General features: G+C 36.5%; 1 protein-coding gene across 2 annotated transcripts; it reads right to left on the bottom strand.

Annotated features, from left to right (window-relative positions):
- Positions 1–3,182: 3,182 nt before the first annotated feature.
- ftr66 (finTRIM family, member 66) lies at positions 3,183–13,679 on the bottom strand. Of its 2 annotated transcripts, none has more exons than XM_685228.8 (6): positions 11,017–13,679; positions 10,274–10,369; positions 8,841–9,062; positions 7,736–7,886; positions 7,584–7,643; positions 3,183–4,873 (listed from the first exon to the last, which is right to left on the bottom strand). In XM_685228.8, the coding sequence occupies exons 1-6, from the start codon at positions 11,593–11,595 to the stop codon at positions 4,344–4,346; spliced, it is 1,638 nt and encodes a 545-aa protein (XP_690320.3). In that variant the 5' UTR covers positions 11,596–13,679; the 3' UTR covers positions 3,183–4,343. The 2 variants fall into 2 exon arrangements, with proteins under 2 accessions (XP_690320.3, XP_073784545.1); XM_073928444.1 differs by having other exon boundaries at positions 8,841–9,050; positions 11,017–11,929.
- Between the last annotated feature and the right edge of the window lie 1,198 nt (positions 13,680–14,877).

Below are 14,877 nucleotides of genomic sequence, written 5' to 3'. Positions count from 1 at the left end.
AATCCCAGTAGATCAGCAGATTCTGAAATACTCCAACCAACAAGCAAGCCACATTTAAAGCAACTAAAATCACCTTTCTTCTTTATTCTGATGCTCGGTTTGAACTGCAGCAGATTGTTTTGACCGTGTCTACAAGCCTAAATGCATTGTGTTCTACCATGTGATTGGCTGATTAGAAATGTGCGTAAACGAGCAGTGGAACAGGTGTACCTAATAAATTGGCCGGTGAGTATATGGCACATTTTTGGATGACAAGAGGAAATCTGCCCCCTAGTGGGCATGTTTTTACCTAAATTATAATTTAAATGTTTTTTAAGTAATAAAAAGACGATCCACAATATTTTTTCTGCAATTAGTCATATGCTAAACTAGGTTGTTTACAAGGTATTTTAGACCTATAAATAAATTGTGAAATTCTTAAATACATACCCTTGTGTTTATAATAATATTATTAGTGTGTTAAAACAATGCATTCGTCGTGTTTACAAGAGCTTGGATTAGAGTCTTCTCATAAATTCTCGCAAAATACTTTAGTCCCGTGATATCTTATTTCACCCTTTTAGATGTTTAACAGTGGCCAAGATTAGTTTGAATGTTTCAGTTAGGGAGTGCAGTGGGTAAGAGGGTAAACCAGGAACTAAAAATTTCCTTCTAGTAGTTCTGAAGACCCGACTATTCCGACGTGGGACTGTTCAAATGAGAACAAGCTTTGCTGTGCTGATGACAGAAATAAACAAAAGATTTAGTCAAAAAGAAATATAAGTAGGCATTTAATGCAACTTGACCTTTTTGAAAATCTGGATTTAATAATCCAACAAACTGTAGAGCTGATAAACAAATAGTTTCATCTCAGGTTGTAAATCAGTATAATTGATCTGAATCACCTCAGTAACTATGTGAAAATCTGTCTTGTGGGAATGTTATGTTGTTTCCAAAACAAGCAGGACTGCATCTTGGTGCGCTGCCAAATAGCAGCATATTTTGAGCCCCAAACTGGAGCTGGTAAACTAATGTAACATGGTCTGAAACCACATTAGGTTAAAGGGATAGTTCTCCCAAAAATTGAAAATTATCTCATAATTTTCTCTTCTTCATGGTTTTATACCTTAATGCCTTGCTTTTTTTTTTAACACAAAATGTAGATATTCTGGAAAAAGCTTAGGCCTGTTGCACAAAGCTGGTGTCCTGACATTTTATCTTACCTGTCAGATTATGCTACTAACACTGTATTTGAGTTCTAAGGTTGGGGTTAGGGATTAGGTTGGTTAGGGCAATATTATAGCTTCATGTCACACTACTCCACATTAAAATTTACTCTGGTATAGCAAAATCTGATGAGTAGCTTATTGCATCATCAAAATGTGCTACCTACTGTTTAAATGGGACAAGGTAGGACAAATTGACAGAACAAAGGTTTGGGTTTTAGCCAGGTTATCTTGCATTTATTTTGAGCAGACTCTGAGTTTTCTGGCTCAAGAAGGTAGTTTGGTGTTGATCAAGTTTCATTGCCATGGTAACTTACGCTGCACAGCTAACCTTCATTGGAGCAGTTATTATTCTGTAATAGTGATTCAAAAACCCAAACTAGACAAATCAGTATCAGTAATATCATTATAAATTTAAAATAAAATATGTAAATAAATCTGTGCATTTGCTTTACATAAAGCTTTTTAGAATGACCGTTGTTTGTGAATCACTATCAAAATCAGTTGATTAATGTGTCCTAATATTTTCTTTAAGTTGCCTTCTCAAGTTTTTGCTGCATGCCCATTCTGCATTTTTAATGCATTTAAATTTATCATATTTCTCATAACAATATTTTTTAGTCTTTAGCAGAGAGTGAATTGCTGACACTCATTCAATAAATGAATCAAACTGAGCCTCTCATGAGTGATTGGCTGTTTGCTGCATGTGCCTCTTTTTCAGATGTATGGAGTCCAGAGTTAATCACAATCTCTGGGTTAAAGCAGAGCCACCGGAGAAAATTTATATGAACTGATGTGAAACTGGTCTTAACCAGGTTGGATTTGTCTGGTTTTGTCAACCTGAAACTTACTCTCCAACCTGGTTTGTTCAATTATTTTGTGCAACAGGCCTCATCATTGACTCTCATGGCATGAAAAAAATACTAGAAGTCAGCTGGTCCCATCATTTTTCCAAATATCTTCTTTTGTGTACAACAGAAGAAAGAAACTCAAATAGGCTTGAGTGAGTTATTCCTTTATATTCAAATATCTGTTTCTCTTTCATTTAAGTGCACACCCATGAGATAAACCATTTTCTTCTACATCATGATTCATTATATGTATCTTTAATTACCAGATTGCTTTATATTCGACCAACATATATAGGCCTAAATATAATAATATATTCAAAATGGCTTTTCACGATTCACATAGTCAACATTAACCCTTATCTTGTTTCACATTTCACATCTTTTTCATATTTTTACATACTTTTGACCTTTAAAACGATACAAACCCAAACTAACGTCCTTATTTGCATATTGAGGCAATAGTTGATTGATTAAATCAGGGATGCTCAACCGTGTTCCTGGAGATCTACCTTTCTACAGAGTTCAGCTCCAACCCCAATCAAACACACCTGAACCAATTAATTAGGACCTGAACAGCACTTGATAATTAAAAACAGGTGTGTTTGATATGGGTTGCAACTGAAATCTGCTGGAAGGTAGATCTCCAGGAATACGGTTGAGCACCCCTGGCTTAGAGGGAATCAGCAAGAATACTATCAAGATATTTTCCTACATGGACAGTCTTCAGACCACATGGGTAAGAATGAGCTCTTGGGCCTTTATTATTTTACTGTGTAATTATGTGAGAATTATTGTCTATAGTCTTGGTACTAAAGATAAATACATGATAGAGAATGTGGTCATTTTCTGAACAGCTTACATTTTCATTTTTAGTAATATATGTGTCAGTTTCAGTGTTTGGTTTTGCCTCTGATTGGCTGTTTCACAACATTTGGCCACTAGAGGTCACTGTTTTTGTTGAATTGCACTGCTAGGCTATGGTTTTTATTATTTTCCTTTTCAGAGACGGTCACCATTTGCTAGACTGCTGCTTCTGCTTTGTTAAAGCATACTAGATATCATTTAAATAACAAATGAATAGACTCTACATTTTGAAGAGGGTAACCAATGAAAAGCAAAGCAAATATAATGGTAAACATAATGCGTTTATTTGGATTGTTTTAGTCAGAGCTGACAAAGAATGAATGTGTAAAGGCATTCAGACAATATTAACCTCAAGAGACATTCCACAGACAGAAATAACTGCAGTTCACTGTGTGTGTAGTTTAAATAGAAAGACATTACCATCTTCTATATTAATGTATCACAAGTGTTTGGCCAACTAAAGAAAAAAAATGTTCTTACATACTGTATAGTTAGCAATATGAATATATTTAGAAATTAAAAGATGCCTTTCAGTTTAACAATAAATAAAAGGTAGATATTGTGAATAAGTTGACCATTTAATAAATTTAAGCAATATTTTTATTGCGTAGGTTTCAGTCATATGTCAGATATAAGTTTTTAAAAATGAAGTGTATGACCACTTTTATGATTATACTAAATAACAGTTCAAGAATTCACGCTTAAGTTATGATTTATACATAGCTTGTTTGGCGTGCTGTCCCGAGAGAGAGCCCTGAGCTCAAGGGATCCTCAGGCCCAGGGCTCCTCCCTTTCACAGGGTGAGGGTAAATTGAGCTCAAGGTGATCTCAAACTCCCCCGCTGCTGAGGCCAAGGTGAACTTCCTGAGAGTAAGACATTAGAAAAAAAATTAGGCTTATTTTATTTATAATATAGAGTATATTTGGACAGTGGGAGGAAACCGGGGTACCCAGGCGAAACCCACACTGACACGGGGAGAAAATGCAAACTCTGCACAGAAATACCAGATGGCCCAGCGAGGACTCAACGCTATTGGTATTCTTGCTGTGAGGCAACGCATCAGTGCTAATCACTGGGCCACCGTGCTGCCTATTCTGGATAAAGGTGGAAGAAGGGGAGGAGAGGGGTTTCTTCCAGACGAAGATAGTTGTAAAACTGAAACTGATATATATATATATATATATATATATATATATATAGCGACTTGGGATCCTTTGATTAGAGGATCATAATTAGTTTCTGTGGGCCAGCTGTGTCAATCATGAGCACGTGCTCCTCTTGAAATTAGTTTAAAATTACACTTCATTTTAACATTTAACGTATCTGTTAGTATGATCTAGGTTAATAGTTAAATAATAAAGCACTTTCAGCACTTGTTAACATATTTTATCTTAAATCTTTTGCCAAATTTTTACTGGGCCTTCACTCCAAATGGCACAACTTGATCGAGGAACCATAGCAGGAAAACTCAAAGCCAGGATAGAGAGGCTGTGTGAATGTGGTCTGAAACCTGTGGAGCAGAGTCATTGACTCTTCAATGCTGTAAAACGCAAGCGTCCCAGCCTTATGATCCAGATAAACGCCGATCTTTGACGAGCCTGGCTCTGAGATCTTACTGACAGTCCCGTTGTACCAGAAAGCGTAACTCTTCTTGCAGCAGAACAAGCTCCAGGATTTGTCATTGTGACCGAAGTGCGCTTCACTGCTTTCCCCTTTCCTGGCAATGTTTTTGTATGCGACGGCAATGTTTACTCCCATCCCGCTCCACTCTAGCTCCCAGTAGCTGCAGCCGGTCAGGCCCTCGGTGCCCAACACCTGGCACCAGTAATCAAAGCGCTCCGGGTGGTCGGGACAGGATTGCTCTCGGCTCCTGACGGCCACTTCTCTGTTCCCCTTGGACAAGCTGAGGTCCTTATGGGCTGTTAAAGGATTTAGTTGCAGTGGGCAGGAATCTGAGAAAAGGACAGAGGATAAGAGATCAACTATGTTTATTCATGGGTGTAGCCTATCATATTTAGTTCGTATCCATCTTGAGTTTTGCATATACATTTGAAGGCAAAACTGATAGCCCTCCTATGAATTATAGTTCTTTTGAAATAATTCACAAGAGATGTTTAGTAGAGCAAGAAAAACATGCACAGTATTTAGGCCATGCAGTAGCCTGCCTGGAGAAAGAGGCATTTTTTGTTTCTAAAAGATGTCTAATAGACATCTAAACATAGTCATCTTGGCTAAAACAAGGCTAAACTTGGGCTGTCAGTGAAAATCTAATAGGCGTCTAAAAATAGGGCAAAACTAGACTCGTCATCAAATGAACAGAAATGAATGACTACACATATCTGTCTATTTGACCACTAGTCTAGTTTTGGGCTATTCTTGGATGTCTATTAGATTTTCACTAAGCCCAAGTTTAGCCTTGATTTAGCCAAGCTGTCTACGTTTAGATGTCTATTAGACGTCTATTAAACAAAAAGTTTTCTGGGGTGGTTCTTTTTTCTCCAAATGGACCTTTTTGCAGTTATAGGTCTCATTTAGGCTACTTATGGGCTAATTTTAAAATTTAAATAGTGCATTTTAGTGACCTTTTAAGCACTATTTTAGTTTAAATAGATTGTTGGGTGATCTTAATAACCAAAAATGTGCATTTGAAAATTCATGGATAACAACAATAGCCAAAATAGCATTCAAGTTCATTTTAATATTGGTCGCTAGATGTTTTTTTTTTTTTTTTGCACAGCCTATTGTTGAAAGGATAAAAAATAATTTTGTGTACTGGCCAAAACTGATTAGCGTAAGTCACACAGAAGCAACACCCAACAGAGGATTCCACTTGGTCTTAAAACCTTTATCAATGAGTTATTATTACCATTTATGATGGCATAGCAGTTAAAAAAAGGACAAATGAGCTCAGGAATGGGACAAATTCTTTAGGGTGGGTCTGTGATATATTGGGTCTGGTATTTCCTACGGTACATATTTTGTTCTGGATAAAAGTCTTATTTCTTTTAGTTTGGCTGGATTAAAAGCAGGTTTAATTTTAAAAAAGTTGTAAAAGGTTGTAATGTCAATAATATTAGCCCTATTAAGAGTTTTTTTTTTTAGTTGGCTACCCAATTAACTTCTGTAGCCCAATGGCTTGTCAAATTAAATTAACTTGCCTTGTTAACCTAAGTTAAGCCTTTGAAATCATAAGATTCCCCTCACAGCATAAAAAAAAATGCCCAATCATAATTTTTCTGAATAATAATATTGTACAGCAGTTGTTTTATGATTGACATGTGCAGCAGCTACAGTTTGTCTGTTTTAGTAAAACCTTTAAGTAGTTTATATCATAATAGAACATATCTAGAGGCAGTTAAAGTTACTTTTCAAAGTAATGCATTACAATATTGGGTTTCTCCCCAAAAAAGTAGTTGTCTAGTTGTGTTTGTTACATTTTATTGAGAGTAATGCATTGCATTACTTTTTTTAGTTACGTTTAAGTTACTTTTTCATATTTGTCTGAGGCTTGATCTCTTTCAGAACTTGCAGAACTTTCAGAACTGGAGAAGTTCTGCATTTAACAACAGACTGTATAACCTACACCTCCACTAACCTTTAGAAAAATTAACAAAAATATTAGAATAATGTCACCTTCTGAGAACTTCCTGACGCTATACATGCCATATATACACTCTCGGAAATAAAGGTATGAGTGCTGTCACTGGGGTGGTACCTTTTCAAAAGATACACATTTGTACTTAAAGGATCCATATTTGTACCTTAAAAGTAACTATTAGTACCTAAAAGAATTAAGAGGTACACTTTTATACTTTTTATGCACTAATATGTACTCCTGAGGTATTAATATGGACCCTTTAGGTACAAATGTGTTACTTTTGAAAAGATTCCACCCCAGTGACAGCTCTCGTATCTTTATTTCTAAGAGTGTACAGATAAATGAAATCATTAAAAAAGAAACATTTTTCTCAAAGATTCTTCTTAATTTTGTTAAGTAATCCATTACTTTACTCTTTACTTAGAAAAGTAATATTACGTAAATCGCATTGATTGTAATGTGTTACCCCAACACTGTCTAGAGGTTGACAATCAATCACTGTCTTTATTGTTGTTAATTTTTTTCAAAAGGCACCCATTCTTAAATAAATAAAAATCCCTGTGCTTACTTCCATTGGTTAAAAAAACAATATGTGAATGAAATTGTATATAATCATTGCTACTGCAAAAAAAAAGTAGGTAGATGATGATCTAGTTTGTGACTAGAATTGGAAAGTCTGCATTTTCCCCCATGAGGCACCGAGAGACTTGTGCATTTAAATAATGAAACTGATGCTGTGTGAATTTCCAAATTTGGACTAACTACTAAATATAGTGTGTGATTTTGAAAGCAGTGACAGTTGTGATAAATGATTCAGTGCATTATTCACTCAACCTGTTCACTTAGCTAATCTACATTCATGAACATCTACCATTTCTATGCTCACACAGAAGCAACAGGATGCAAAATGTCAGACCAAGGTAAAATTGGTTTTAAATCATTGCGGAAATTGGAGCAGTAATGATGCTGTTTGTGTTGCTCAATTCAAAAATCCATGTTTTAATGTCAAAAGCCGACTTTTTAAAATCAATAACACTTTGCATTAGTGCAGTAAACGGACTTACGGTACAGGAACTCGGATCTAATTTTGGGCTCTGTGCAGTGAAGGATCGTCATTGATCTGGCTGGAGAGAAATGGAAAGCATGTGTACACGCTGTAATGGTTTAACAAAAAAGCAGATGAGAGGGGAATTAGCTCAGAGTGTTTTGCCCTTACCTGCTTGATGGATCCTGAGCCACTCTCCTTTAAAGACATCTTCAAGCTTCTTCTTTAAAACAGAAATCGCATCGTTTACTTTGCCGAAATCGGAAAGTGACGCTATTGTGAACGGAGGGTCAGGAAGTCCAGAGAAGAAGGAACTGCAATTCTTCAAACAAAAAAAAGAGAAAGAGAAAAACATATGTTAAATTACCTATTTTTGCATTTTTTATGATTTAAAGGATTGGTTCACCCAAAAATACGAAAGAATTTTAAAAAATATAAAATTTTCGTTTTTCATTTTTAATCATCTGAGACCTTTATTCATCTTCGAAACACAAATTAAGAAATTTTTGATTAAATTCGAGAGCTTCCTTATCCTCCATAGACAGCAATCATCCTGAAACCACTTTTTGCCACACAAAAGTGCATCCCAGGCTGGCTCATTCTGAAACCTACCTCTATATACATTTCTGGATTGTGCCAAATACCTCTTGGGTTTTTTTTTTTTTTTTTTTTTGCAGTTTTTGTTTTCGCAAATCCACCAGAGTCCTCTGTGTATGCTTTTTCAGATCTCAAATTTCTCTTGCGAGTACCATTTGCGCCTGCTTTTCTCACGTTAATCCACGTTAATCGCTGTCGACTGACTGATTTACCACTCGACTGACCCACCCTTTCCCTTCCCTAAACCTAACCAATAGTGTTTTCACGAGCGCCAATTTATCCGCCCACCCACTTCACTAAATGAAAAAAAAGCCCTTGCCTGATATTTACCATGGTTTTAGATTTTACCACATTTTCACCTTGTTATTTATTTATTTTATTTTTTGGCTTCTGTTTTTGTCTTACCTGCTTTATTGAACCATTCTTTGTGGACTGGAACCCTGTCTTAAGTTTAGACTGTTTAAATGTCTATTAGACATTTATTAGACATCTTTTAAAAACAAAAAATGCTTGCTGGGGAGGATGAGAGAGTTCTCAGATTTCATCTAAAATATTTTACTTTGTGTTCTGTAGATTAATGAAGGTCTCAGATGATTGGAGAGACAGGGTGAGTATGAAATAACAGAACTTTCATTTTTGGGTGAACTAACCCTTCAGACAGCACTGGGTTTAGGATTACCTGAAGAACATGGACCTGATCTTCAGACTTCAGAAGCATCTCGAGCTCGCGATCTCTCTGTTTTAGCTCATTGATTTCTTGCTCCAGTGTCTGCAACATGCTCTCTGCAGCTTTCTCTTGATCACTGATCAGATCTCTGAACTTACACTGCCTCCTTTCGATGGACTGCATCAACTCACTGAAGATCTTTTCACCATTTTCTATAGCAGTCTGTGCAGAGATCTTTTAGTGAACAAAAACATTTACTTAATGTAACAAATCTATTTAGAAAACAATCAACAAATTTCCCTTTTATAGGAGCAATATCACACGAGTAGCAGTGCAATATGGCTGTATATTGGCACTGGTGCGAGGGATGCATTGGCTACCAAGTGCCTTAGTGTCCCACCAGTGTCCCACCAGTGCCTTAGTGTCCCACCAGTAGTGTCCCACCAGATTAACCACTGTTACTCGTGCGATATTGCATTTATACAACAGTTTGTCTTTGCTCTGCTCAATGACAGGCTAATGGCCACCAAAGCGCTGTCTCTGCAAAATTATAAATATTTAAAATAGGCACTATCCTTATAAATAAAAAAAAAGTTGCAATCTAAATAATACATTCTTGCCTAACAAGCCTCAAAAGTACACTATGTTGTCCAACAGCAGCAACACTTGTCAAACTGTAGAGTGTCCTCTGGGTGGAGTAATACACAAGGGTGAAGGGTGAAGAGGCAGGACAAGTGCTGTTATTTGCAGAATATCACTGCTATCAGCCAATCATATTCAAGAACCAGAGAGAACTGTTGTATAAATACATATATTATCAAATATTAAATTACATATATTTCATATATTAATTAAAATATTATTTTCAGTTTAGCTTTATTTTGTTTTATAACTCACAGTTTACAGTATAATTAAAATTTTACAAAACAAATTAATTAAAGTAATGCATCTAATTCAAGTATATACATGTATTTATTAATAATAAGAAATAAATAAAGAGTGTACTTTATTTTCATACTTCATTTTAAAACATCTCATTGGTTATCCATTTTTTTAAAGAGAGTTTACAGACAAAAAAAATTCTGTCATGATTTATTCACTTTTTACTTGTTTCAGACTTTTATGAGTTTATTTCTTTTGGTAAATGCAATAGAAGATTGCATATATATATATATATATATATATATATATATATATATATATATATATATATAATTTTTTAAATTTTATTTATTTATTTTTTTAAAGCATTATCAGACTACTGACTTTCATAGTATTTGTTTTTCCTACTATAGATGTCAATGGGTTCTTCAAAATATCTTCTTTGTGTTCAACAGACGAAAAAAAAACTGTTTAGAACCACTTAAAGGAGAGTAAAAAGTGAGTAAATTATAATTTTGTGTGAACTGTCCCTTTAAGTTAAAACCATTGTGGACACATCTTACTTTCAGGGCATCTACAGCCTGTTTAAGCTCCATTAGGTCCTTCTCTTTCGAGTGGATTTTGAGTTTGTATTTCTGTCGTGTCATGCCCAATTCTTTCTGTAAGGGAAAACAAAATGACAATTACATGTTGGAAGAGCTTTATTTGTGATTATTTTTGTAACTTTTACAGTTTAATCACTAATGTGAATAAACTTTGCAATAAACAATTGAGTTTATACACTATTTATGAAGAACTATTCAATATTCAAAGTAGCAGACCACAAAGCTGAAGCAAACAGGTCTGACCTCTTTCTGATTGGTCAGTGGTGCAAGATGTTTATCACTTTTTTTTTTCAGAAGAAGGAAGCTCTGATGGGATCTATTTGTGTATGCAGATTAGAATTTGAATGTGAAACAGGAAAAGGGTTTTGTTATACTTTTGTAACCTTAAAATGTCACATATTTACAGGTACGTTGTTTCATTTGGCTTGAAACGTGAGCTCAAACATTAGTCATTTCAATGCTTTCTTTCTTGGACAATTTTTCCAATTACTCTTGCATGAACTTTTCCGCACAATGAACAGTGTTCATATTGGGCTCTGGAGTGCACTTTGGAAAATGTGCATTGCCTCAGTGGAAAATGATTATGGCTACTGAAGTATTTTTAGGAAACTTTCATTTACTGCACCCTCCATAGAGTTAAGACCCATGAAAAGTCTCTCTAATACACACTTCAAGCAAGCAAAGTAAAAGAAAAACCATACCTGTTTCTTTGTACTTTCCACATTTCCTGGTACGATATCATGACCCTTGTGCTCATCCATCACACATAAAAGACATATGCACTGTTGATCAGTTCGACAATATATCTCTAAATATTTGTCATGACGAGGACAGATCTTCTCCTGTATGTTGGCCAAGGCTTCGATCAGCTTGTGTTTCTTCAAGGCTGGAGATTTGTAGTGTGCTTCAAGATGATTCTGACAGTAAGATGCCAAACATACCAAGCAAGACTTCACAGCCTTTTGTTTGATACTTGTACAGAAATCACAGGCTACATCACCTGGCATGAAGTTGCTGTAAATCTGCTCATCTGGTAGCTCCAGTTTCCTCAACTTGTTCACCACATCTGCCAGCATGGTATTTCTGTTCAAAACAGGCCTGGGAGTGAATGTCTGTGCACACTGGGGACAGCTGAAAATCCCCAAATGATCCTTTTGATTCCAGTAATCATTAATGCAGAGCATGCAGTAGCTGTGGCCACATGGAATGGCGACTGGATCTTTCAGCAGATCCAGGCAGATTGAACAGCAAAACTCTTCTGTATCCAGGAGCCCTTCCATGTTGTTGTTTTCTGCTGTAGCGCAGTGGATGAGATGAAAAAGGTTGTCACTGTTCCCACTTTATTGCGGATATTATTGAGCCACACCTCTATAAGTACTTCCTATTTAAATAACAGATAAACAGGCAAATGTGTGTCTGTTATGTAATAAAAACGAGGGACTGTAAAATGTAAAAAAAACAAATGTATCAAATACAATAAAGATATACTATAACAGAGGCACCACAGTTTTACCTGCCACACTGGAAATCCTTTATATTGGTTGTCCATAACCTGGAGGCCCTAAGAGGACTAAGTGATTTTAAAATGCAGCTGCAAGCAGCAGTGATTATTATGGGTCCAAACAGAGAAAAAATAAATAAAGAGCTATAGATGGATGGGGGATCAGACCATCTGCAACAATGAGTGATTAAAGACATGTTTTTGTCATTTTGCCCCTTTTTACGAGTTGTAAAATAGTCCCTAGGATGTCTATATGCTAGAGCTTAGATAGTCCATAAATAATGAAACCAGACCCTACCCGAGCCTGTACACCTTGATTTTACCCCGACTATTTTTTCAAGTGTGGGCCGTTATAACAGACATTCTTAACTACAATTTTGAGTTGTTTGAACTACAGACATTAGTTAAGATTTATCTTGATGAATAAAGTGACAAGGACGAACATGTAAACGTCATTGTTCTGAATAAACAAACAATGCTGTTTACATGCTTCGTTCTTGTCGCATTATTCATCAGAATGGATTATAACAAAAGAGGAAATTAAATGTATTGTTGGCACCAGTAGCCTAGAGGTACTGTGCGCTGACATATAGCACCAATGTGCCCACGGTGACCTGAGTTCGATTCCTGGCTCGAGGTCCTTTGCTGATCCTTCCCCTCTCTCTGCTCCCAATGCTTTCCTGTCTGAGTTCTCTACTATCCTGTCATAATAAAGGTGAAAAACTCCTAAAAAAATAATTATAAAAAAAGAGGAAATTGAAGGCTGACTGTCATCCTTTTTGCCATGGCAATTAAGCCTGCTTCATGTGTCTGTTCATCGTGTAAGTCTCCATTATTTTTATCACGTCTTTCCCACCACACAAGTGAGCAGAGCATGAAAAGTGCATGTTTTTTCCGTGTCCATGATTTAATTAAAGCTTTCATACTGCACACAGAAGCAGCGTGTCAGTGCGGAGCATGTGCAAAGCTGAAGTTGCAGTGTAGCGATAATTTCAGCGATGGGTCTATTTTGTCGCTGTTCACACTCTGGACTTTGATTGACATGAATAACAACATCGGCTCGACCCGGCATGCGGTCAAAACTCGGCTCCGGCTTGAGCAGAGAATCTAAACTCTAGTATATCTGAAATTTCAGCTCAAAATACCATACAAATATTTTTTTATAACTCTATAACTGAAACCGGCCCTTTTAGCGTTTGATCCAAACTGTGCTGTTTTAGTGACTGTTGCTTTAAATTCAAAAATTAAAACAGCTTATAGGAGGAAGAGCTGGATCTCAAGCTCCCCCTCATTGGAGGTGAGCTCCACCCAAGTGTCTCTGCAGCAAGCACCCTGGAGATTCGAAACTAATGTTGAATGGCTGCATCTTAAGCTGCGGTCACACTAGAGTTTGTGTGTGCGAAATTCTGTCGTACAGCTCTGCGAAAAGGGGCGGGATTAAACAAAATTAATAGACATTAAAAAAGTGAGCGATTGCTCCATATGTTAATTTTCTGTAGAGAGGTCATGTTTTAATCCTCTATTGGTCTCACGCAATCAAGTGATGCGAAACGTAACGCATGACCCTCCGCTTATGGTCGCATTTGCGTGCGTATGAATGGAAGTCTTTAGGGAGAAAAGTCAAGTGTGATCGCAGCTTCACTCAGGGTTGTTTATGCTAATGAGGGAGAGATTATCACTAATGGGTGAGGGCGGCTTTCCCCCTCTGATGACATAAACAAAGGGAGAATGTTCATTAAAATGTTTCTGCAGATAGTTTTTATGAAGTGTGATTATAAAAAGTAGAATTAAATAATTTTAACCATTAGAGGCTGGATATATTCACATCGTTATCACACAACTGTGTTAAAATCCCCAAGAAATCAAAACTAACCATAAGATTTTGTTAGCTCACATTGTCAGTTTTGTGGTGAACAATTCATCTGTGTATGTCATTAAAAATAAAAATAGTTTGCCCTTGTAATCTTTAATTAAAATCTCAAAATGCACTTCCTGATTGTTTTCAGTTAAATTGTCAGATTACGTGGTTTTGACAACCCAAACTCATTCTGACCATGGTTAACACTTAACCACACCTCTTCAGCTGTCAGTTTTGACAACAAACAGAAATGGTGAGCAGGAGGAGTCTAGTAGGTTGTAATAACTCTTTTCCCGATCTTTCTGAATGAAATGCCTACTTTACTTCATCCAACCAGCCCGCGGTAGAAAAAAACAAGCCACGGCCACTGTTTTCTCATTTAATATTCTAGGACCTGCAAAATAATGATCACAACTTCCAGTTCATTGGGACTTTAAACCGCTTTAAAAGTGATTTTTACATGATAGGCCCCTTTTAAGATGGTTTTAGCTAATTTAAGGCATGCAAGACACCAGATACACAATATACCAGTGTGCTCATATGAAGCACGCTCCGCTCAGTATTGTGCTTCTATCTATACAGAACAGTTTGATGATTTTTGGCTAAAGAATTCAGATGTTGTAAGTAAAAGTCAGTTTACTTAAATCTTACTCACAATCAGTTGTTAAATTGTTCAAATGACAAAAGCAATTCACAATCAAAATGTGTATCGAAAATTCTGTAAATCCTCATGACTTCCAGCAGTTCAAATTTGCCTTTTCTAGAGGACGTTTGTTAATCAGAATATCTCCTATGTTACAGAATTAAGTCCTATCATTCTCTGAAGTGGACACTTAGGACTTTCATTCATTCATTCATTTTCTTTTCGGCTTAGTTCCTTTACTAATCTGGGGTCGCCACAGTGGAATGAACCACAAACTTATCCAGCATATGTTTTACGCAGCGGATGCCCTTCCAGCTGCAACCCATCACTGGGAAACATCCATACGCTCTCATTCACACACATACATTACGGTTAATTTTAGCATACTCAATTCACCTATACCACGTCTTTGAACTGTGGGGGCAACCAAAGTACCCAAAGGAAACCCACGAAAACACTGGGAGAACATGCAAACTCCAGACAGAAATGACAACTGATTCAACCGAGGCTCAAACCAGCAACCTTCTTGCTGTGAGGCGACAGTGCTACCCACTGCAACC

This window comes from Danio rerio, chromosome 2 (genome assembly GCF_049306965.1).
Source record: "Danio rerio strain Tuebingen ecotype United States chromosome 2, GRCz12tu, whole genome shotgun sequence".
Lineage (NCBI taxonomy): Eukaryota > Metazoa > Chordata > Actinopteri > Cypriniformes > Danionidae > Danio > Danio rerio.
This window is presented reverse-complemented; position numbering and strand designations above follow the sequence as displayed.